General features: G+C 37.6%; 1 protein-coding gene across 2 annotated transcripts; it reads right to left on the bottom strand.

The window, feature by feature from the left end:
- Positions 1-287: 287 nt before the first annotated feature.
- On the bottom strand, positions 288-21,638 carry LOC149014237 (uncharacterized). 2 transcript variants are annotated; one of them, XM_089154707.1, is made up of 9 exons: positions 21,508-21,638; positions 16,453-16,850; positions 16,142-16,223; positions 15,898-15,973; positions 13,181-13,261; positions 7,041-7,177; positions 2,338-2,587; positions 1,551-1,614; positions 288-1,322 (listed from the first exon to the last, which is right to left on the bottom strand). In XM_089154707.1, exons 2-9 carry the CDS (start codon positions 16,787-16,789, stop codon positions 652-654), a joined length of 1,698 nt encoding a protein of 565 aa, XP_089010833.1. In that variant the 5' UTR covers positions 16,790-16,850; positions 21,508-21,638; the 3' UTR covers positions 288-651. The 2 variants fall into 2 exon arrangements, with proteins under 2 accessions (XP_089010833.1, XP_089010835.1); XM_089154709.1 differs by having other exon boundaries at positions 21,504-21,638.
- Positions 21,639-26,515: the final 4,877 nt, after the last annotated feature.

Here is a 26,515-nt window from a genome sequence, read left to right on the forward strand (position 1 = left end):
ATCCATTATAGAAATATATTATTTTGTATCACCACCACAAGGATTCATACATCAACAACCCCAGAGTCACAAATCAACATCACCGACCTAGATTCACAGATCAACTAACATAACGTTAACAATCTAACACTGACGAAAGAAGAAAATTGTCTCAAGGACATGAGAGTTTCAGAATGTCATCCAATATAGCCACGTCGGATGCCTGACCCAAAAAATTAATGTTGCCTAAGGTAACAACAGTAACACTGCATCTAAAACAACTTTTTTTTGGGTAAACAAAACAACTACAATCAAAACATGCTCTACTAGCACAGACGTTTGTTAAGATACCGATACAAGGCCATATTCCAAGCAGAAGTAAGAAACAACACATGCCTGCAAAGGTAAAAGGAGGGACCATCTCAATTCTACACCCATTTGATACAATAACCATCCACAAATATGAAATGTGAATTTAAGAAAAGAAGAAAAAAAATCACGGAAGTACCACTTACAAGTTCATCTTTCGATGGTACAGAGATAGACTACATTTTTGTTTGGTATTCAACAAATAATCCAAATTCAGTGCTTAATAAAATGAGATCGAGTACAAATGAACTACAAGCTACATCTGCAAGCTGACTCTATCTAGGGTAAAAATGAAACTGGCTTTCATTGACGATAATTTTGATGATGACGGTTATACCTTTCCCTCCCATGTGAGGAAGAGTTAAAGCTGGAGTATTGACTTTCGTTATTCCTACTCTCAAAAGGAGGGGTGCCGTAATCACGCGGTGACAACATTAGATTGGGGGATGAATATGCCAAAGGACTATGATCAGGGGAACCTTCATAAAGCAAAGGGTTCCTTCTGCCGCTTTCAGACAGAGACCTTCCGAACAATGGGCTTCTTGGTATTGAAATACCTCCAGGGTTCTGAAACTCACTTGTACTACCAGATATAGAGGGAGTGTCACAGCCGAGGGGGCCATCATCTCTATGATCCCTGGACCATTCTTGATCATGGATCTGCCCTCTTCTGAAGCCATGATGTGAACGATATGACCTGTGGTGCAATCTGTTCCTAGAAAAATCAAGACTTGAACCCTCTGGAGGACCTGTCCAACGTCGTTCCTCTGCATTCACAGGTATTGGAGCATTTATTCCTGGAAATTCAACAGTCTTCTCCAACTTTACCCGTGGTGCAATTGGCTCTTGATCCTCCTGTCTTTCAAGGATTTCCCCGTCCTCCTGTTCCAGCTTAATTTCCCCATCAGCAGATATTTTGATTTCTTCATCAGCATATATTTCAATCCCTGACGACTGGTCATCATCTACTGGCTCTAAAAAAGGTCAACCAAGAGAAAAAACTAATTTAAGAACATATAAGAGAAGAAATACAGTAGAGTATTGATGAAGAGGAGGATGGCATAAAATCCAAAACCAAAAATATCCAGCATATGTATTCCTGAAGAATAGCATTAATGCTTTCTAACAGTGTTACTCGTAATATTACTACTAGAGAATAAGGTAAAAATAAACAAAGCCTGAAGTGAAATTGACACACTTACCAAGATATCCTGGTGGATACCCCAGCTCACGCATTCTGAACAGCCATGGAGGTGGATCAAACTCCTGTATAAAAGCAACCAGAGATCTAAAATGATGGAGCAGAGCAAGAGAAATGCTACAAAGTATTTTCCTTGATAACTTAGTTATACAATCATCTCAGGTTTGTCAGAAGTAAAATATGATCTTCATACTGATTATCTTCAGTGAACATACAGATACTTCCCTTCCCAATGAAGGTCTAATAATTGCTAACCCAGTTTTGTTCCTCAACATAAGATACCCCTAAAAGTAGGATATGAACCCAAATACAATACATGAGTCATTTATTTTGTCAGCTAGTACATACAAGACATAGTTGGCTGATCTGGGCACACACTGGAACAAAATCTCCAAGGTGGAAGTAATTGACCTCAGCTCCCCCAAAAGACGTCATGGTTGGCAAAGTGATGGTTTCTCTGGACACAAAACGTCCATTTATGTTCATAGTAATCTTCTAGGAAACATGAAAAAGAAGATGAGCCAGCCATTTTGGGTAACTTTTAACCCAAAATTTAACAAAATACTTACAACCAACTATTTGACCAGGTCTTAATGTCACCATATGTGGCTAAGCGACATTTAGAAGGATTTGCCAAATAAGAAGGGGAAATCTAAACCCAGCTATCCCGGGTGCTTCATATACCTGATGCTAAAATACCTAAATATAGCCAAATTCATGGAGACCAAAAACTACAGAAAATTCAAAACAATAAACAGTTTTCACCAAGAAAGGATGAGTTAACTTACCTCAATACCCAGAGCTTTTCTTGCTGATGCACTGAGAATACCTGGTCTCAGACCGTCATACTTCCCACCAGGAGTATCTTGATAATACCGGGTCAACTGACGAGGACCACCAGTCTGATTCCGTTTGGAGTTGTGCTTCTGGCGAGCACTATTGACAGCATTGTTGTCACGGGGCTTTGAGCACTCCTTCATAGAGTGATTGTAGGACCCACAATTGAAACAGCGTGGGGTCTCAAATGTTTCCAATCCACTACAAGATAAATAGAAAAATGTGTAACCAATTTGTTGAATATAAGATTAGGGATACGACCTTAGGCCACCCTGGGTTGAAATTTGGATTTCAGCCCTGGGTTCCGTATCAGCCAAGGGCCAAAACAAGACAACTCAGATTTCAGTCAGTGATGACTGAGATTTAATTCCTAGCTTTACTTTATAGGTTGGTACTACAAGTAATCATTTGATACACAATTTGGAAATACAAAAGCAATGGTGGACTAAGTCTGTTTCATGTGATTAACGCAAAAAAACTTGGAAAAAGGATAACAAACGTGAAGGGCGAAGAATTAAAAACAATTTAAGTGGTTTGGTAAACACTGAAATGAGTCTCAGTGTCCAGCAAAGATACAGGATCAAGAGCTTGCCGTGAAAGTATATCAAATACGTGCGTGTCTGACAATTAGCTGGAAATGTCAACACTAAGAGATCAAGTGAACTTTGATTATAGCATGTACAATTACATAACTAGCACAAACATATGGACTTCAGTGAAAAGAATGCCAGAAAATCTTTTGGGTTCGCTTAAGATTTTAATTGGAAACTGAAAACGATAAGAAAATACTAATCACTCAATATTGCATCAAATTGCAATCACCTGTAAGGTGAACAGGAATTAGCACTGCCACATCACAGAATGGCATTGGTTCAAGTAATGATGGCTGCATTCCACTCCATGTGTTATACGTGGTGATCCACGTAACTAATAGGATCCCCCTCCCCGAAGTTGGAATACCAAAAATAAAATAAAATCTGCATTAGATGAAGACTCTGACCCTTCAAAGGAGAGTGACATGAACTATGAGAAATCATGTGATGCCATTCAGAAGGTACAGTGGATCAATGCGGCAAAAAATACTTAATGTTGGCCTGTCGGTGGGTTCTATAGACATTAGGCTTCTATTTTTGGTTTATTGATGTAAGGAACCTAATTTATAAGCCATTGAAGTGAGGGCAATGCTAGTCCATGGAATTAGTAGTTTAATTCGGTATTTAAGCTAGTGTTTGAGTTAGATTAGGATACTAAATAGTCAGATAGAATTCTTCTTGATTATATGCACTTTTTTTAGTCTTTCAGAATAAAAGAGTCCGTTGAGCGCCTCAGCGCTATGTCATAATAGATCCGAACATTTGCCCCGGATTGACATCCATATCATGATTGCCAGGAGTATTTAGCCTTGCAAGGTGGTCCTTGCTGATTCACACGGGATTCCACGTGCCCCATGCTACTCGGGTCAGAGCGTAGCTAGTGATGCTTTCGGCTACTAGACTCTCGCCATCTAGGCTGCAGTACTCCACCGCTTTGCCTAGCAGCACATCTTCTAGTAAAGAATAAAGAAAGAGCTTCTTACGAATTCCCGAAGGATTCGTTACAATTCGATCCAACAGGGTTTTAATAAAGTCAAAATGAGACATTCATAAATCGCTCTACCATAGTTCTTAGCAGATAACCCCAATTTTGGTTTAATAGTACATCCCAATAGGGGTCGACCATATCTGTTCAATTTATCCCTCTCAACTTGGATACCACAAGGCGGGCCTTGGAAAGTTTTAGGGCCGAGTTGAATTGCAATTCAATTAAGCAACAAAGAGTAACTGGATTACAAAGTATCCACTATCGGGAATTCGAATTTGACCTCCCTTCCATACCTCACCAGCAGCCGCTAGCACTATACGTCAACTAAATTGCATCTTCCTCTCCGAGGCTACGAAAAGGAAATTTTGGAACACCAATAGGCAATAAATGAAAGAAAAGGGGGTTAAGTATCATACTTCACTTTAAATTGGAAATGTAAGAATGTATTGTCTTCATAATATTGCCGCTTGTGGTGGAACAAAATATCTCTCATTTCCCCTTCAAATATATTTTTCTTTTTAATTTTCGAAGGAATGTTGTTATGTTCCCTTGAATGGCACACCAATCCTATGAATCCAGTACTATAGTCTAGCGTACCTACCTATCTATATCTATAGAATATATGTACATGGCGACTCATTCAGGAAGAAAAAGAGTGACTTAGCAAGTCTAGGGTAAGGTAAAATGGTTAATGGGATTGTTTGAGCAATTCACGCAATCGTTGACCTCTTGCCAATTGATTCTAAGTAGCTTTATCGAGATCAGAAGCGAATTGTGCAAAGGCCTCTAACTCGGCAAATTGAGCTAGTTCTGACTTTCGTCCCTACTCGATGGGTGGGTCTTGCAGTAAAGCTCCCTTTTGCCTTTGTACTCAAGGGCCAATCTCCGTCCGGCCCGAGGAAACCTTTGCAGGCCTCCGTTACCTTTTAGGAGGCCTATGCCCCAAAGAAACTGTCTACCTGAGACTATCCCTTGGCCCTGCTCAAAACTCTTATTTTTTTTATTCTGGGCCACGAGAACTCTTTGTTGCAATCTCTATCTTTCTACCTATAATAGGTATTGGTATGGATTTACCTGGGCAAATGCATGATTTCCTTTTAGTATTTATGGGATCAGGTCTTATACTAGGAGGTCTGGGAGTAGTATTACTTACCAATCCCATTTTTTCCGCCTTTTCGTTGGGATTGGTTCTTGTTTGTATATCCTTTGGGAATAATTGTTGGAGACTCAAATGATGGATATGCAAGCATGACAACTTATATGTTGTTCTATATCCCCATGAATCTAGGAACTTTTGCTCGCATTGTATCATTTGGTCTACGTACCGGAACTAATAACATTCGAGATTATGCATGATTATACACGAAAGATCTTTTTTGGCCCTCTCTTCAGCTCTATATCTCTTATCCCCAGGAAGTCGGGCTCCTTCCCCTTCTTCAAACTCCGATTCATATTTTTCATATAGAAATCTCTGATCAACAATAGAACAAGATCCATTTTGCATCATATCTAAGAGATTCCTTGGTTCGGACTGAAGAAGCAATGTCACTCAATCATTATCAAACTGACTGCAATCTTTTTCTGTCCGTGAAGATCCCATCCCAGAGCCAATCAAAAATTTTGTTGAATTTTGCATTCTTTTCTATTGATTTTCATTATACAATCATCTGATGGGGTATCGTCCGACTTGTATTACAAATAATCGCTGGAAAATCCTTTGATAAAACTGATTCCTATTTCTCAATGATATCCCACGATCGAGACAATTGGCTGAATCCCATGAAACCATTTCATAGAAGTTCATTTGATCTCTTCTTTTTATAAAGCAAATCGACTTCAATTCTTGAATAATCCACATCACTTTTGGTTCTATTGTAAGAAAAGATTAGTAGATCTGTTCCGCCCAAAATGGAAATGGGCTGGGTTTATGAACTTAGAATCTAATGATCGAGTCGATTCCTTGATTATAAGTCAATTCCTTGATTATAAGTTCATTCCATACCGGACCAGACCGGAATAGGGTTATGTACATTCTCATTATGAGAAGGGGTCATTCGAGCGTATGTAAATAGAGACTATGTTAACATATAAATCCCTACGTCGTTACATGCCATTTAGGAAGGATTTAGGAGTCTATTTATGAGTCAAAGTAGGATTTTTGAATGTTTATACATGCAATGCCCATCAAATAGGGAAGACTTGATTAAGAAGTATTAATTTTGTAGAGTTTTGGTGCTCCTGAGCAGTGCATATAGGATTGCTATCCCTTCTCTGATTTCTTCTCTTTTCCTTCCGAAGAGTCTCTTCTATCATTCAAGTTGCTGTCCTAGAAGATCTTCAACGAGCATAAGTTGAACTATATTCTTCTTCTTCCGCAATGCCCATCAAATAGGGAAGACTTGATTAAGAAGTATTAATTTTGTAGAGTTTTGGTGCTCCTGAGCAGTGAATATAGGATTGCTATCCCTTCTCTGATTTCTTCTCTTTTCCTTCCGAAGAGTCTCTTCTATCATTCAAGTTGCAGTCCTAGAAGATCTTCAACGAGCATAAGTTGAACTATAACCAGTTTTCGAGTTACTAAACTACAAGTTCTACTTTCCTTTTTCCTCTTTGTTTCCATACTACCCCAAGACCCCAAATTTCAAACTTAGTTTTACACCAATCTAATTGCTAAAGTGTCTCAAACTTTAGGGATCATCTCCATACATCATTGCCTAAGTCCCTTCCAAGTTTCATCCTCATCAAACCACTATAACCTATGATCTTGCGTACCTCAATCAAAACTACGTCAAATCCTAAAACCCAAACTTTTGAATTTAGATCATATTTAATCTAGTCACTCCAACCACACACTCCATCGAGTGATGCATGTTCAACAATATGGTTAGCAGAGTTCCTAAGGTGGCTGCGCCAATCAAGCCTTCGTAAATTGTAAAAATGTAAACACATTTTGCATATACCAGATTACAATTCTTTTAGCATCAAAGCGTTGTAAAGGAAGTTTCTAAACAATGCACCTCACATATAGAACTGCACCATTTTACATGAATTTATATTAAAGCAAATCATGTACCTCTCCAAGTTAGTTGAGCCATCTGTAGAAGTCAAGAGAAGTGTGTATCCACGGTCATAAAGCGGTACGGTACCCTCATCCAATGGCCTGAACTCCTTTCTTTGAGTTTTAGTTCCAGGGTTCTCAATCCGATAAGACTTGTGCATGTAAAAGATGATATAGATAAGTAAATGCCAGGTAAGATGCCATCAAAAAACTTTGCAATCTACTTTTGAGTCCTCATGATGCAAACACAATATTGAGTCATATCTTGCATTTTAATTATCAACAGAACATAATTATAACAAATAAAGTCAAGATCAAAAACCCCATATACCCAATCATTATGATTTATGAACATGTCAGGCTCTAGAAAAACAATACAACTAGAGTTTTATTTCTGTGGAATTTCGTGATTGATTAGGTATTTTAGGGAAGTTCCAATTTAGTAGGATTCCTATTTTAGGGAATTTTATTCCTACAGCTAAATTGATTTCTATTTGGGTTTAGTTTGTCGTTTTTTGAAGAGTCCTAAATTGTTGAAGCCTAGTTTGTTGGGGATAATATCTATGAACCAGTAATTCTCTTGACGAAAATAAGAGTGATTGTTTTCCTAATCAACTACATCGTACAGGAGCAATAGAGATGAACCATGGTGTCTCACTCTCCAAACTCTCATGGCTACCGAAGGAAAAATCTCTTCCTCATCAGAAATCACATCGACTTCTGAAAATCATGGTGCCAACAATCATTAGTGCAGACAATATGAAACTTCCAATCATTGGACACAAACTCAATGGCAACAATTACATACAGCGGTCACAATCAGTCATGATGTACATCTTTGGGAAAGGAAAAGATGAATAACTCACAAGTGGAGTCACTCCTCCAAAGGTCGAAGATCCAAAATTCAGAAATTGGAAGATGGAAAACATGGTCATGTCCTAGCTGATCAACTCAACGACCAATGAAAATGGTGAGAATTCTTACTCTATGGCTTAGCTCATGAGGATCTGGGAAGCAGCTAAAGAGTTCTATCGATCAAGGAGAATACCTCAGAGATTTTCGAGATAGAATCAAAACTCCATGATCTTCGACAACATAGATCTCTCAGTCACTCAATACTACAATACCGTCACTCGATATTGGCGAAGATTGGATGTGAAGAACATCAATGGCGTTGCTCAGATGATGCAAAAAAAATTCCTTAAGATTATTGAGAGATAGCAGATATTTAAGTTTCTAATGGGACTCTAAGAATCTTGATGATGTTAGACAACGAATTCCAGGAATGAAGCCTCAACCAAAATCAGAGAAGTATTTTCTAAGGCTCGCCAAGAAGAAAGCAAGAAAAAGGTAATGCTTAGAGAATCCACCATAGTTTCAGCCAGTGCAAACTCTGCCCAGCTGCACGTGGAACACATCCTGAGAACAACGACAATATACAAAGGGAAGGGAAGACCATGGTATGATTATTGCAAGAAACCAGGTCATTCACGTGGCACCTGCTGCAAAATCCATGGCAAACCAGCGGATTGGAAGCCTTCAAGACCTGCCATAGACAAAGAAAGTCGAGGAAACCATGTCTCTGTAGATGATCAACCTCCTTCTACCGATGCAAATCCTATCAGCAAAGAACAACTTGAAATGCTGCGAAAGATGCTCAAACAGAATTCTGCAATCGGAACAAGATCCTTAGCACAAAACGGTAACTTTTCAAGTGCACTAATTGCAAATTCAGAAAAACAAGACTTGTGGATTGTAGACTCAAGGGCATCGGACCATATGATGGTAGATGCAAACAGCTTCCATGGGTACAGCCCATGCCAAGAGAATCTTACAATAAAATTAGCAGATGGGTCTATCTCTAAAGTGGCACGAATAGGTTCTATCAATTCTCAAATGACCTCACTCTACATTCTGTTCTTCATGTTCCAGAATTGGACTGAAATCTTTTACCATTTAGCAGGCTTACTCAAGATCCTAATTGAGTTGCTAAATTTTTCCCAGATACTTGCAAATTTCAGGTTTTGGATTTGGGGAGGACGATTGGCAGTGCTAGGATATGCTCAAGTCTTTTTCTTCTACAAGTCAAGGAAACTTCTAGAGGGCAAACACACAATGCAGTGTGTGTCGATTCTACATACCAAAACAGTAAAAATCTCTTTCCCTTTTTAAGAATGGTGAAATTATGTTATGGCGTTATCATTTAGGTCATCCTAATTTCATGTATCTTCAAAAGGTATTTCCCTCTTTATTCAGAAATATTAGTCCTTGACTTTTTCCAATGTAAAGTGTGTCAATTCTCAAAACATACTCAAAGTTCCTATCCTAGCCTTCCATATAGCATCACATCTTTTTTCTATGACACACAGTGATGTATGGGGACCTTATAGAGTCAAAAATGTCACTGGTAATAGATGGTTTGTATCTTTTGTTGATGATAACACTAGTCACATGGCTGTTTCTAATCAAAGAAAAATCTGAACTCAGTTCTATATTTCAGCAGTTTAACACTATGATTAAAACTCATTTCAAACCAGATTTCAAAAGGGGCAATGCAAAAGAGTATTTTGACAGCATTCTGGGGAATACCTTACAAGCCAAGGGATTATACATGTGAGTTTTTGTGTTGACACACCCCCAACAAAATGGGTTCGCAGAGAGAGAACAGACACCTTGAAGTGGCTCGATCACTAATATATAATTGTTTACAACAAATGTTCCTAAATTTTATTGGGGTGAAGCCATTAAACTGCTGCCTATCTCATAAATATGATGCCTTCTAGAGTCTTGAAATTCCAAAAACCGTGCCAAGTTCTTCAATCCTATATGAACACCCATATTCTTTCTACTCTTCCTATAAGAATATTTGTTCTATTATATTTGTTCACATTCATACACAAGCAAACTTGATCCAAGAGCAGTCAAATGCATTTTTGTTGGGTACTCCTCAAACCAAAAAAGGTATGAATGTTATTCCCCAATCACAGGAAAGTTTTACAATTCTATGGATGTCTCTTTCTTCGAACAAACGCCATTCAACAAAGCTGATATTCAAGGGGAGAATACTAATCAGGAATATCAGCTTTGGGATACTGAGTCCAGTAAGTCACCATCTCTGTGAAATTCAAGTCCATCTCTTATCTATATCCAAAACTTCCGAATCCAAGTGTTCCTATGGTTCAAAGTGAATCTGAAACATCAGCTCAAACTGAGTCAAACACCCCAACAATCAGAACCTGCAGCTATTAATGAGTTTCGTGCCAACTCTAGGAAAGACCAGGCCCAAGAAGGGAAAGAACTGCAGATATCTGATCAACGTCATGAACCCAATCCGGTTCCAGAACCACAAAATTTATCAGCAAACAGTGGTGCAGAATGTGTTCAAGTCAGTTCTCCTATTGATAATAGGGCTATTGCTTTGAGAAAAGGAAAAGGATGTGTACTAAACATCCTATTCAGAATTTTGTTTCTTATGGAGGTCTGTCACATAGTTACCATGCCTTTATCAGTAGTTTTGACAAATACAGATTCCAAGTTCAATCCATGAACTCTAAAGTACCAGAATGGAAGGCCGTTATCTGGGGAAAAATTCATGCATTAGAAAAGAATGGAACCGGGGAGAAATCTGATTTACCATCAGCAAAAAACAGTCAGTTGAAAGTGGATTTTCAGTCAAACAAAATGCAGATTGGAGTATCAACAGATTTAAAGCGAGATTAATGGCTAAGGGATTCATTCAATCCTATGGGATTGACCACCAGGAAACTTTTGCCCCTGTAGCCAAACTAAATACTGTCAGAATGTTCTGTACACTCGCTGGCAAACTTGACTGGCCATTATGTCAACTAGATACAAAGAATACATTTCTTAATGGAGATCTAGAGGAAGAAATATACATGGAGACACCACCTGGGTTTGAAACTCAAGCATCCACCAACAAAGACTGCAAACTCAAGAAGTCGTTGTATGGGTTAAAGCAGTCACCAAAGGCTTGGTTTGCCAGGTTCTCAACAGCAGTGAAAAGATTTGTGTATAATTAATCTCAGACAGATAACACTATGTTTGTTAAGCATTCATTTGGAGGAAAAAGTGCAATAGTTATTGTATATGTCGATGATATTGTCCCAACTGGAGATCATGATAACGAACGACAACAACTCAAAAGCTTTCTAGCAAAAGAGTTTGAAATCAAAGATTTAGGCAACCACAAGTACTTCCTTGGCATGGAGATAGCATGGTCAAAAAGAGGAATCTCAGTCTCATAATGCAAGTATGTATTAGATCTTGTAAAAGAAACGAGGAAGCTCAAATGAAAGCCACCTGATACTCCTATTGGCTTCAGTTCAACCCTGGGAAGCAAAGGTGGAAGTGCACCCATTGACAAAGGCAGGTACCAAAGGTTGGTTGCAAAACTCATTTATCTCTCAAATACCACGCCAGATATATGTTTTGTTGTAAGCATGGCAAGTCAATCCATGAACAAACCAAGTAGCATAAGGAGGCCATGTACAGGATATTGAAGTACTCAAAGATGACACTTGGTCTCGGATTGTTTTTCAAGAAGACAAAAGACAGAGATGTCAAAATCTTTACTGATGTAGATTGAGCAGGAACTGTAAATGATAAGATGATCAGCCTCAGGACATTGCACATATGTTTGGGGAAATCTGATCACTTTGGCAAAGCAAGAAGCAACCATTGGTGTCTCGAAATAGGGCAGAAGCAAAATTAGAAGCATTGGCCCATGGAACATGTGAAGGATTATGGCATAAGAGGATATTAACTAACATAAAAATCTAGATGGCAGAACCAATAAAAAATGTTGTGTCAATCCACGATCAGAATTGCAAAGAATCCAGTGCTTCATGATAGGACAAAACATGCGGAGATCAACCAGCATTTTGTGAAAGAGAAGATAGAGACAAGCATGATATCACTCATGTACATCCCACCCAATCAACAAGTTGCAAACATTTTAACTAAGGCCATACATAGGAAAATATTCAAGATATTTAATTGCAAGCTAGATTTACTTAACATCTATACCTAGTTTGTTGGGAAAAAATATCTCACCTTTCCTTATATATGAACTTGTAATCTCTCTTGACAAAAATAAGAGTGCTTTTTTCCCTAATTAATTAAATTTTTCCAAGGACCTTAATGTTCTTGAAATGACAAGGCTCTAAAGTACTGTTCATTAACCCTAAAACATTAGTATCCAATTCTTGCCCATAACAACCACGGGTCGGGTACTCCATAATTAGAGGGGTCTTTCTATCTAAATCCAAGCCTCTAATATTTGCCACCATTTGGTTTGTAAGAACTGTCGAAGAAGGTAGCAAACATGTCTAGATGCATTGGCTTCAAATCTGACTTTTTGGTGAACCCAGAGCCATAAGAGATTCACTGGTACTTCTATATCCAAAACATTATCATCGTACAGTGTGGAGCCGGATAACTATTACACTTGGGAATATACCCTTCATAGCTTTCTTTACCTAAGATTGGCAAAGCATCTTTGAACATGTCTTCAAGAAGAGGAACAAAGTGGTCAATGGTTTATCAAAATGTGGCCATAATATTCAAAAGATGTCAAAATTGAACTACATTATATGACAAGTTCTGTGACATCATTACATCCATAAGATGTTATTGATATGTGGTTAAGATTTTACATGATAAAAGAGACATACACACACCCGCAACAACCATTTAAAGAGACTTGGGAATCCACCAATTTCAATCCCAGCTTCTATAACAAGTTCTGTGACATCATTACATCCATAAGACGTTATTGATATGTGGTTAAGATTTTACATGATAAAAGAGAGACACACACCCGCAACAACCATTTAAAGAGACTTGGGAATCCACCAATTTCAATCCCAGCTTCTATAACAAGTTCTGTGACATCATTACATCCATAAGACGTTATTGATATGTGGTTAAGATTTTACATGATAAAAGAGACATACACACACCCGCAACAACCATTTAAAGAGACTTAGGAAATCCACCAATTTCAATCCCAGCTTTTCACAATCGAACTAACTTCATAAAAATTAATTCAATCACTCAACTTCCACCCCTAAAAAAGAAGTTTCAGTCACTCAAGCAAGAAAATTCAAATTGACTGCACAGAAACAGGACGATACCACTGCAGTAGATTTATGTGCACCAAAATTCATTGCTGGAAAGTACGTCTCTTCACCAGATTCCAACGCATCATTCATGTCCTGGCATAACAGCATTATATGTGTCATTCAACTATAAATTGTGATTATGCGAAATTATCTGGAAAGAGACATCATAGCCAAGTGAACACGCGCAATAAATTGCTAGTGAGCAGAAATAACTCAACTCTATAGCTTCCATAGGTTGTGAGTCATGGAGCAGGTCATCTAATATTGTCAAACATTTTCTTCTGGAATATGAGCACTCCTCCAGGAAGACCAATAAGGATGTAATACTAACTGCTTTACAGTATTCACAAGAAGCCAAATTAAAACCCAAGGAGTAATTATCCTCACCAACCTCCCCATTACCTAGAAACACAAGTCGAACACCCACCGCGGACCAAGACAACATAAATAAGAAAAGAAAATTACACCTGATGTAGCCTCAATTATATGAGGGTTAGTTCTTCCAAGATCTTATTAGAACCAGCCTGAGTTCAAACTAGGGTTTGGCTGGTAAGAATAAGTTGAAACTTGCAGGGAAAGTTGATGATGTAGAGGGATATGACCCTCCAAATTTGGTTGGGTTTGGATGGCTAAATTGGAAGCTATGGGGTGTCTAGTTTTTATTGGTTCAGGAATTCCAAAAAACCAAGAAAACTTCTAACCAAAGTGAGAAGGAGGGGGCATGAGATATGCTGGCTGCCACTTACATAGATGTAGGAGCCTCATCAGTGCACTGAAGGAGATGGAATGACCAGAGTGAAGGATGAATCCACAGCTGTAAAGGAATCCCAGCTTGGCTTCACAAGAGACCCTAATCCCATGCACTCGGAGGTTCCTTACCAATGTGGAGATCATATTCCCAATGAAATAGCAAAGCAAGAACAAGCCTGAGCTTAAAACTGAATTTTATTAATCTCAATATGGGTTTCTAATGATACATGGTGGGCGGCTTTCAGTCTTGCCAAAAAAAATCCTAAAGAAAATAGAAGTCCTTAGTAGACTTGGAATCTAACTAACTAAACTGAAATTAGAAATTTTCTCAAAATAGAAGTTCTAATTGGACTTGGGTCTTATAATTCAACGCTTCCAAGGACTCCCCATCAACTATAATAAGGAGTAATTAAATAACATGCATTAGTTCTAATTAGGAGTAATTAAATAATATGTATCAACTCCATAAGGGCATTGAAAAAAACTATGGAACTTTCATACTTCAACCAATCTGCCATGTTTTAGGTCCATTAAGTTGGTCTATTAAAAAAGGAACCCATCTAATGAAGGCTCAATACCTATATGACCCAACCCTAGGACTATTCCTAGGAAAAAGAACCTGAATTTGGGGCAGGAATAGCATCACCACCAACCAGCAGAACCTCCAATACTAGGATAAAATGGAAAAAGAAGAAACATTAAATGAATGTCATGCACGACGGTCCCTTCATCCCAGGTTGCTGTCATGCAAACCCAAGGCAGAACATTATCGGCCCACTTTTCTTCTTCCTGATGCCCTACTTGTTCAGCTTCTTATTGGATGATGGTAACCACTACAGTTTCATATTATCCTTCAACCTGATCTCTCTAAATTCCACAATCTTGCTGCCATTCTAAATTGCCTTGAAAACTATAGTTCATGTTGCCCACATCTTCTTTTTCTACAGGGTGTTTACTCCTGCATACAAATATGTAACTCTCCCTGCAGACCACTGTTAGCTCCCTCGTAATGTTCATGCTCTTTCCTTCTATGGATGATGCTTGACTCTCATCATGAGAAATTTCATTCCTTGGGCCTTTTTCTACAGGAAGAGATAGTGATGTAGATCAAAGCATGAGAAACAAAAGGCACAGCAAAATCCAGTAAAATTCACATAGCACCGTTGAAGTGGCACTATTCATGATCTTTTGTGGGCCCATGTGGACAGCTGGCATGGATGAGAGTTGCTGCCAGTATTATTTAGGACTTACATCTTAGTTTTACTTTCCATAGTAACTAATTTGTGTTACTTAAGCGAACGACAGAAATATTGCATTTTATTTGGTTTCTTTTTTTTATTTTTTCTTGGTCAGCAAGTAGTTCTATGTGAACCAGATCCAGGGCCAAAACAGGGCCTAGGGTAGCTTACCCAACCCCTAAGCCCTCTAGTACCAACAGGGGTATTATAGTAATTTTGTCATTTTTCAATTGAGTCAACTTAGGGTTAGTACAAACACCTGACATGTAAGGAGAAGAGGATGAAAGATGGTGAAAACGAACCAGCCTCCCAATTAGTGGCTTGGTCTGTCTCTCATAAACTTTGGTCTCTTACCAAAGCCTGTCTCTTACAGCAAGCATAAGCCATTCATCAATTTTCAAATATCAAACTGTGGCCATTGTATTGGCCTCTCATTTTATTTATAATGAGTAATAAACTAAGACAATTGCAAGAAAAATAGCAACTCCCAATGGCTATTGGAGAAGAGTTTACAATCTCCCTGTAGAATCAGGTGAAGCCTAGCCATTATACATTACGGCCTTACACCCTGCTTCGCAGGAGTTGTTCCAAAAGCCTTGTCCCAATTACTTAGGGTAGGCAATAAGAATAAGAATCCAGTTCTACCACCAACAAACAAGGCTTAAAGGATGTTAGACATAGATGCTCAACTAAATATACGATAGTCTATCATGTATAATGGCACTGATGAATGAAGCTTACATTGGAGGAAGAGTCGTGCCGAGGATGCCATTCTGACCACTTTTGTAACAGTTCCTCAAGCTTCCTTTTGCTGTCTCTGGAAAGAGACATGATACGATGGAAAACAGGTAAATCTTATCAAATAGTAAGTGGGGAAAACAAAAAAAGAATCAAAATTTCTTTCTTTGTAACCATCAGAATCTTTCAATCAAAATAAAATTTAAATATTCAATATTTTAGTGAACAAAGATTATTAAGTCACTACCTTGTTAAAGATTTGTATATGACATGTACCGATGGTTGGTGTTCATCACATGTCAATCGAGCTCTCTTGACACCTGATATAGCTAGACGACAGCAATTATGGAAAACAAGAGATAACATATGACAAATGCTGGACAAATGCAGAATACCACCTACATATAAGTTTAGGTACATATAGCTAAAATTGGAAGTGATATAGATTAGTAACTAAAAAGTCTGAAAACTCATAAAAGCAAGGTTCAAGAGCAACTGAAGAGTCTAAAAACTCATAAAAGCAAGGTTCAAGGAAAGCAAAAATTTCCCAAAGGATACAGCTATCATCTGTTCTATGGCTGTTAATGGTATTCAAATTTTGTTCAGACCTCTCCTCACAATGTACTTTGACTTTAGTCATCTCAGCTACAGAAACAGTTTCAGTCAACTCCCCTTCCTCTTGCAATTCAGGAGTTCCTAAGTCCATATCTTCTTCAGGTTGCCCATATTTTTCGCTGCCGTCAGCCTCAATTTGATCCAAGTTTCCCCTGTTCACAGTGTCTACTTCAGCCAGGAACTCAGCTTCAATTGATCTTCCGTTATGGTCACGCAATTCATTTTTCTCACCATCACTAGCACTACTTGTGCCGAGGGCAATAAAATCCTCTTCACCCATTCTCTAAATGAAAAACAAATTTGTAGTTGTAGAAAACCCAGCCACCATATGACCAAGTACACTGCATTACAGAACCCTTGTCAGTACACATACAAATCAAAGTTGTTCAACCATTACTGTATATCTAGCACACCTTCCATGGCTTCCAAAATGAAAGGCATTCACAGGTACTGCACTAATACTCAACAAGAATTAATGAAACAATTACACCAAAACTATCTGAGATTTAGTGATACAGACAAAAACTAGTGATTCATGAATTCACTTTCCCATACCAGGGAAAAGTGTCAGTACTCAATCATTAGGATAGTCTATCTAATAAAACAGTTACACCAAAACTATCCGAAATTTTAGCAACACAAATCACAAACTAGTAATTCACGAAACCAGGAGGAAGTTTCAGTGCTCAATCGTTAGGGTTGTCTATTTCTCAAAACACACTACTGGGAATGGATCATACAAAACACATACACCCCAAGGATATGATGATGATGATGATGCTCTTGTTGGCCTCTAGGTATGAATCACTCTACGCCATTAATTTCATCAACTGATTAGACAATAAAAGAACTATAACTCAATGAAGTTCTGAACTACTTATAACGAAATACAGTATCCTGTTTCTTGTTTTGCCCTTTCCAAGAGCAACATCCTCCCTAATAACATGAATCTCAAGTATTTTGTCACTAGCCAAAGTATCATCCCTCCTGTGTGACCCTCCACTTGCTCATTTAGATTTTCTAATTGCACAGTATCCCCATTCTCACTGGCCTAATAGTGGCTAAATATGAGATACACAAAGAATTAGTTGGTCTGGGTTAGAGGCCTCAACCAAGGGTGACCTATCCTGAAAGACTGGTTCTTGCAGCACAAGTTACAAGGCTAATTCAAAACATCAGGTGACATGTTTGGATGGCTGGTGTAATGTTCAAAAGAAATAGTGCATTATATCATTGTAATTCTTTTATTGATTGCACTTATGTGGTATGAGTAAAGTTAATATTCTTCCTAAGCCATTTGGTGTCCTATAGATCCACCAAGGCATTTGAGCTATGAAACCAGTCAAGAGGGTTTAAAATGCAGTACGAAAACATACCTAGCACCCAATATGTTAACATAAAACAGTTTATGCAACAAGAAACCACAAACAGTAGCAAATAGTATGTGAATGTAAAATTGTAAAGACCTTCTTCATTCTTAGTAGCGGACTAAAATAATCAAGGCCCAATTACACTGTTTAGAAGCTTAACTACTAGAGAAATCTAGGGTTTCCATTGATTAATTTGCATAAACCATGACCCAGTAAGAATTTTAACATTTGGTTCTATTTCGCATTTAGGTATAAAAAAGACAATACCCAGTCACAAGCTACCGATGTTTAGCAGAATCTGGGGAGGGTCAAACATATGCAGTGTTGCCCTTATTTCCAGAGCGAATAATTAACATATGGTTGTTTCCAGGGAATTGGAACTCATGACCAAGCATTCAACAAGTGAATAATTAACAAATGTACCAAGCACAATTTTCCTTTTGTATTCATGAAGCAGGTCAGGCACCAAATGGCCAATTTCCCTTTGAAATCAACTGAGGGTTGATAGAAATGGGTGTTGGGCCTCTGTTCAGCAGGTTTACAGGGTCATTGGCCTATTCTATAGCCCATAAGTTTAGTATTTAGGCAAAGTACGAAAAATGGTTTTTATTTTGTTTAAATTAGGTCACGTCAATCAAGAGTAATGTACCTTAACAAAATAGACCTTATCAAGCCCTGATACGACTTCATTAATAATCCTTATCAAGGGCCTGATGCACATGAGTAAATGATCCTTATTAGGCTAGTATGTTAGTAATGGACGCTAGTACTTGGAATGTCAATTCAAGGCTATACATAAAAGGCCTATGCATCTAACAGATTCAGATTTCAGATTAATAAGAATTTAGATTTCAGAATATAATTAATAAAGCATGTGTTGCTGCCTAAAAGCAAGGTATTAGTAGAGCTTATCATCAGCCGTAAGGGACCTCCATGTAATCAAGTAAGCAACCTAGGACTTTCTATTTGAAGGAATCTCTTTCAGCAATGCTTGCAGCCTGCCTTCACTACTCCACCACCATTCCAGCCCATCACTAGACTTGTGTTACAAGTCAGTAACAAGTCAGCCATTGATTCCATTCACCTTCCATATTTTAAATGTTGTTTTACAAACCCTAGCCCATCTGTCTCTGTACTTTTCTCCATAAACCCTAGAATACAAAATTCTCAAACCCTTCATCACAACCCTACCCCCATTGCAGATCCCTTGACTCCCTACCTTTATTGGTACTCGATCCCAATTGCAGCCCTATTCACTCCCCCAAAACCCTAGTTCCTTGCTGCCCTAGAGTCCTAGACTCCCATTCCCTAAAACCTAACAATAAAACTGTGAAAACCTAACCCAACATACCTAGAACACTAACTCTAGAACTCTAAAACCCTAGCCTAGATCTTCAAAACCCTAATCCTAATCCTAAATATATAAATTTAACCCTTGACCCCTTACAGCCTTAACCTGAGGCCTCTAAAACCATAATACAAGAGCTACCCAGACACTCAAGAGTCTTGATGCCTAACCCAAATTCCAACACTCACAGGAGTCCAAACCTAATAAACCAGACCTGAATTATATCAGTGTTTTCACCCTAAATAGGGGGCTGAGTCGGTTCTTGCTGAAACCCCTCAAATCCTTTATTTCGAAACAGTAACCTAAACCCTAGACCTTTTAAAATCCTACCTCCATAACTACTTACTTTCCCTTCTAGAACCCTAACCCAAACCTATCCTGTTACACCCCACCTGAGACTTCTCAAAACGCCAAAACAAAGGCCCCATCGAGACCCCTTTAAACCCTAACCCTAATTTCCAAATTGGAGAAGTTCAGGTCAGCAATTTGTAAACAGTTTGAAACAAAGAATCAAATTGGAAAATCAGTTCTGGTTTATAAATCAGAAAAGAAGGCTTAGTTTGAGAGTCCAATTTCAAAGTGAGAATTATATTTTAGCCTTAAACAGCAACTTGAATCAATCAACCCTAGTTTATTCACTGCTGATCATCTGAAGATCTTGGAAGAACTCTCATTCACTTGAGGCTACATCAATTTAGGTATAAAAAGACCAAGAACTCAGCTTCTCATATCCTAGAATTTGATAGCAGATAAAAAAAAATCAATTGAAAAATTGATAGTCCTTACATATCTGATTTATTAAGACCAATAAATAACATGCCAATGATTCAGCTACTCCCAGAACAAAGTCAGTAGCTAACCACAGTACTAAATAGAATGTCAAAATTCATCTATGATGGAAACAGGGAGGATTTAAGCAGAAAATATCAAAGAGTATCCGAAGAACACCAGAAGAAGTAAATTCATTATATGCAAAAAGAAAAATTATTCTCCAATGTTGTAATTTTAGCTGTTAACAAAAAGAGCTCATGAAGCAGGTAATTTTGGGAAGAGGAGAACTGGAGGAGTAAGACCTCGTCCAACATAAGCTGAAGCAAACAGAATAAGGCATGAGAGAAGGCATGGATGTTGGAGTCAAAGTCAGAGTGAAAGTTCAAAAGGAAGTCATTTAATTAACTGTTCACTGAGACAGCTGAAAAAACATGAGCTCTATGATTCACCATTGTGGAAACCCATAGTCCTTGGTCATTCTTTTATTTTGGTAACAAAGGATAAGCACACCACCCCATCCAGTGTGCATCCAGCTACTGGAGGAAGTTCCTCCAGCTGTTGGATGCCAGAGAGGATTTATTTCCCAACAAATAATTATATCGCAATAACATTCTTTCTTCTTTTGTTCGTTGGGGTTAGGATGCAGGAAAAAAAAAATCTATCCAGCAGAAGAAATTAAGGTACTGGAATCTGAAATAACATTTCCAGGTAAACAGGGTCACAAAGGAGCCAAACCATCAGAGCCTTCCAAGCAAGAGAATGTGCAATTGAATTATTACCACTAAGAAGTATTCTGTTTTGTTCAAAAGGAAGAATAGCGTAACTGTCAACCATTTACAGGAGAAAGTCCGAAGACATAAGCTATTCATGATTCTGTAGTACAAGAATAGAGAATACACCGACCAGCCTTGATCAATAATTACGCAAATTTTGCCAGACAGATTTTCTCGAATAAAGTAGAGAGGAAAAGCCCCAAGAGGGCTAGGGAAAAGCTAAGGGCCAAGTTCAACTTCTTGACAAAGATGAACCCAATTTCACGCAAATGAGACACAAAAAACGCATAGCTCTTATGCCCTTTGAAATAAAGCTTAGAACTAAAAATTGAGCATGATAGAGACTTCCAGCTAAGAAGAACCAGAACAAGTAAGAGATGAAATGGCATTAAGCACTCGAAGTATTGCAACAACAGCTTGGACAGAGAAGTATACAAGTACAAGTGTCTTTGAGAAACCAAGTAATCTTAAAACAATAGTTCAAGATCTTGCCGAGATCTCATAAAACTCAAAATTCTTGTTGAGGCCGAGACGAGATTGCATGCGAATACCAGAAATGCAATATCTCGTCGACTTCGAGATTATTCACATGCCTTAGATGATCCGGCAATAACCCAAGTCCTTCAGTTTGAAATTTCGATAGAAAAAACTCAAAAAGGACCAGAAGCTGCTAATTTCTATAGAGAAGATTTCATCTTTTAGTTCGAATAAGAAAGTCTGAGAAAAACGCACCTACCTATAAATGTTGAAGACGTCCAAGTTTACCCTAACAGCACGAAGAAGAGTTGAGACTGCAAGAGAACAGGTCGAGACTCGAGAGGTCGCAGTGCAGCAAACACAACTTTTGCGAGGGAAGGGTTCTTTTATCAGCAAATTCAAGGATAGATTTTAGTCGCTCTTTTCATTAATTTATTTGTTATTATTTCGCTTGCTCTTGCTTTTCTTTTTTCTTTTTCTTTTTCTTTTCTTTTTCTTTTTCTTTTTCCTTTTTTTTTTTTTTTTATTTTAAACACGTACAAGATTTATCAGTCATTGACTTATAGGGGAAAAAATGGTCCGGTAAATTGGCAGAGATTCATGCTTCTCGATGGAGAGGTAGTTGGTTCGACCCTTACAAACGGCGTCTCCTTTTGAGAATGTAATCAAGATGCACACAAGCTAGATGAACCTCAACTTCTAAAAAAAAACAGAAATCCTATTCCTTACCCTCAAAACAAGTATCCGAGGTAACATCATTGTTTGGTCGAATATTATTTATAAGTTAAAATATTCAATTAATTTGCATTTTTTTATCTGTTTTCTTAATTTTATTTGTTTTTTACTTGAAATAATTCAATACTTTTCTGAATTTTCTACTAATTTACAAAAAATAGCACAAATTTAAGAAAATCAAAGCCTAAAATTAGAAGAGAAAATGAAAGTTTTTTAATTCTTGAATTTCAAACCTATCCCTCATAAATAAAATGGTCAAAATATTCTTACATATTTAAAACTTATATTTAATGATTTCAATGTATATTCATATCCAATTTAATGATTTCAATCTATATTCATATTCATTTAGAATAATCTATGTTCAAAAAATAATTATCTAAATCTCATTGAATACATTTGAGAATCAATAGAATATTATCTGAATTTGTTCGAATGTAGTAAGATACAAATATCGTATTGTCACTATTTGATCCGAATCCGATCCATTTACATCCCTACTTTGTGGGGGCAGAGGAGAACACCAGAAACTAAAAAGGCACGGCTGAGAAAGTTGAGCCCTGATATGAATCAACCCTAAATCCAAACAAGGTCTAGGCTCGAAGTATTGATCCTAAGGGTCATTTTGAACCAGTTAGGGGGTTGACTTAGGCATCATTTTTTATTTTTTTTGGTAGAAGGGCTAGGGTATTAAGTGTCTAATATGCCCTAAGCCTGGTCTAGGTTTGTAGGATTGAAGTCAGGTTTATGGCCAAGCTAGGTATTTAGGGTCAACCTTAGGTTTTAAACGCCCCCACTCCCACATATTAGCGTCATTGGAGCCCAACTAGAGATGTCACGAGGAATGCAAACGGACCTATACCACCAGGCTGTATAAACATAATCTATTAATCATTTTAGATTACAAACCCGTAAAACAACACGTTAGTAGCACTAAAATTCATGGATAATTCTATTACAATAAGATGGGCTAATTACTATTTTCCTTTGTATTCTAGTTTAATTACTAGTTGAATCTTAATCTTTATGAAATTACTAACACCCCATCACTTCTAATAATGTTAAATAACAATTAAGATTTGATCTGTAATGTCCATTTGATCCTTTGTTAAATGTAATTAGAAGCCTAAAAATGACATTACCTTCATTCATAAAAAAAATCTCATGGAATACCAATTTTCTACCCTTTATATTCTTGCTATTCTCGGTTTCAAAGAGTTGGATCCTAATGAGATAAATACACAATTATAAATCTCAAGGCTATTCTAGGGTTTGAAAAATGTAAAATTGCCACATAATCAGTTAACTAATGAGTTTGCGAAAGGGAGACATCAATAATTTCAGTCAAATTCTATGCTTCAACTAGTAATTTCAAAATCTATAAAGAATAAAGTAGTAGTTAAGCTATAGTACAAAGGCCAATAGTAATTATCCTTAGTTTATATAACATATGGTAGCTTCCATAATTTTATTTTTTTTAATTTGACTTATCGAATTTCCTTAATTTCGAGATGTATCTCCAAGAACATACTTTATCTGCAAGAGAATAAAAATAGTCGTAGACTAGCTAGACAACCAGCAAAATACCATCAAGTGTTGAAACTGGATATAAAGTCTCTCTCTTTTTTCTTTTTTAGGGGGTCAAAATCTTAAATTTAAAAAAAGAAAGAAAAAATAAATAAGCTTCATTGAAAATGAGCCCTAAGAAACTCTCCTGAAATATCAACCGAGGAAACAATTAAGGAGCCAAATCCAACAACCATGGTAGAGCACTGTTCATAGGCAAAGCTTATAAACAAAAATTGAACACCCAGTTTCCTAATTTCTAACAACCTCTTTGCTAACCAATCTTTCTACTTGTGCACTTCATTAAGACAATCAACTGCAACTTTGCAATCAGAAAAAGAAGAAGAAGAAAAAAGCATCAAAATGGGTACATTGCAAGAGCGTGCCAGCAACAAGCCATCTTTATTTGGAATATACAAATGGTTGGTAAGCCTACCTGAGGTCTAGCCTCATCTGATTCAAGATCAAAATTAACACAGTATGCAAAATGGATGTGGTAAATACCATAGATTATGACGACCGCATGGAATGTTCTCATTCAATGACTAGGATAAATCTAATGAGTGCCATTGGATTAGAATATTATACATGCCTACATTCTATAACTCATTGGGTGCTCATTGGAACATTCTATTCTCATTCTTCTCGCTACTTGTGTTTCCTCTCTTGCCCTGTTCAGTTAGTAATTTTTTTCTGTTTGTTTTGCTTGCTTGTTTGCTTGCTTGTTTGAGCTGCCCTGCTTATTGTCAGCGTTCCATTTCTTCCCTTTTCCTTGAAATTTCTGTTTGTTGCATTATGAATGTCCTTGCATGGAATGGGAGGGGTATACACTCATCTCTTACCTTTAATTGCCTTATTAATCATGTTAAAAGATATCATCTTGATCTGCTTATTCTTTGTGAAACTAAATGCAGTAATATTTCTTCAGTTAGATTGTCTAGTTCCATGAAGCATTTTTCTACTTTTGGTTGGATTTCCAGTAGGGGGTCTAAAGGCCTCAAGGGAGGATTGTGGATATTAGCAAGCCAAATTTGATCACTTTGGAATTAGTGGTTATGAAGCATTGGATTGGCATCAAATTTAAACATCTTGTGTTTGGCAAGCTTTGGATTGTTGGCATTTATGCCCCTCCTAAGGCCAATAACATAATTGATACTTGGAAGGAACTCAAGTCCTTCTTATCTTGCTTGATGGACCCCTTTCTTATAATTGGAGATTTCAATGAGGTTCTTAATGCCTCAAGAGAAAAAGGAGGGGCTCCATTCTTCTTGTCTAAATCTGCTTTATCCCCTAAGAACCTCTATTTTGATATGGCTCTACACGAAATTTGCTCTTCAACATCTTGCTTAACTTGGTCGAATAAACAAGCAGGGTGGTATTCCATTCAAGAAAAAATTTGGATAGGGCCTTAGTGTTTGATTCCTAGACTAAGTCCTTCTCTAACACGTGTTTGAAAAAATTGTCGGCTCTTGGGTTAGACCACAATCCAACTCTTCTTAGCATCCCCAATCCCTACACCCATTTTCATAAACTTTTTCATTACCAATATGGGTGGGCTTCCCATCCTCAATTTTTTCTTTTAGCTCTTTTACTTGGAATTCCCTCAATAGTTCTTCCCTTCCCACTAAGCGAGCTAGCATGAGTGTTTTATTGAAAAACTGGAATTAGAAGGTCTTTGGTTGATTTGAGAACCTTAAAGCTTCTCTCTTTAATGATTATCTTGATGAGGAAGATGTTTTTGATGGTAGATTGTGTCCGCCGGTCTCCCATCTTTCCTGAATTCTGGGTCTAAGGAAATCACGGCACTCTCACTTCCCATTTTCTTGATGCCGTTACATCTTAGCCTATTGAACATAAATCCCTAACCCAACTCTTGGAAACTGTCCAACCTATGATCACCCAAGACATGAATGATATGTTATCCCAACCTTAAGAAGAGGAAATCAAAAGTGTTATTTTTTCTATGGGCCCCCTAAAGGCCCCTGGCCCAGATGGCTTCCCCCCCCCCCCTCTACTTTCAAAACTTGTGGGAATGTATCAGATGTGATCTTGTTGCTTTCATAAATAAACTTTATTCTTTCAGGTTACATGAGTCCAAACATGAATTGCTTTTACATTTGCCTCATTCTGAAATTACAAAATCCATAATCAGCAGATCAATATAGGCCAAAAGCTTAGGTAATGTAGCTTTCAAGGCAACTTCAAAGGTCATGGCGAATAGACTATAGACCATTCTACATCAAGTGGTGGCTCCTACACAATCGGCTTTTATCCCATCCAGGGCAATGTCGGATAATATCTTCATGGCACAGGAGATATTTTACTACACCCAAAAAACGAAGAAATGGAAGAAAAGATTCATGGGAATCAAATATGACATGAAGAAGGATTACGACAGGTTAGAGTGGCCATACATTGGCCAATGCAGAGTTGTTCTAGTGGTTGAAACCAACACCTCTTAGTGAAGAGGTTGTGGGTTCAACTCTCGTTGAGGCATATTAATATCCCCATCCCCCGACTTAATAAAGCCCCTTTGTACCAAAAAAAGAAAAAAAGAGTGGCCATACATTAAAGCTATTCTATTGAAATTGGGATTTGATAGGAAATGGGTATATCTGATTTTGAATTATATTAGTTCCATTTCATACAAACTCCTTATCAATGGAAACATCTCAAGTGACATAAAACCCACTAGAGGTATAAGATATGGAGACCCCTCTTCCCAGCTTTATTCATATTATGTGCACATGGTTTGAGCTCTATCTTGTAGATAGCAGAGAATGAAGGCTTAATTAAAGGAATCAAAGTCAGGAATAGGGGCCCTTATGTTTCTCATCTCCTTTTTGCAAATGATACCCTATTGTTCTCAAATTAAGCTCGATTCTATATGGAATCTAAAGGCAGCCTTGGAGATGTATTGCAAAAGTAGTGGACAAACAATAAATTTAAAAAAATCTAGTCTTGTG

Source organism: Hakea prostrata, chromosome 5, assembly GCF_041222555.1.
Source record: "Hakea prostrata isolate BN-2017 chromosome 5, UWA_Hpros_2, whole genome shotgun sequence".
Lineage (NCBI taxonomy): Eukaryota > Viridiplantae > Streptophyta > Magnoliopsida > Proteales > Proteaceae > Hakea > Hakea prostrata.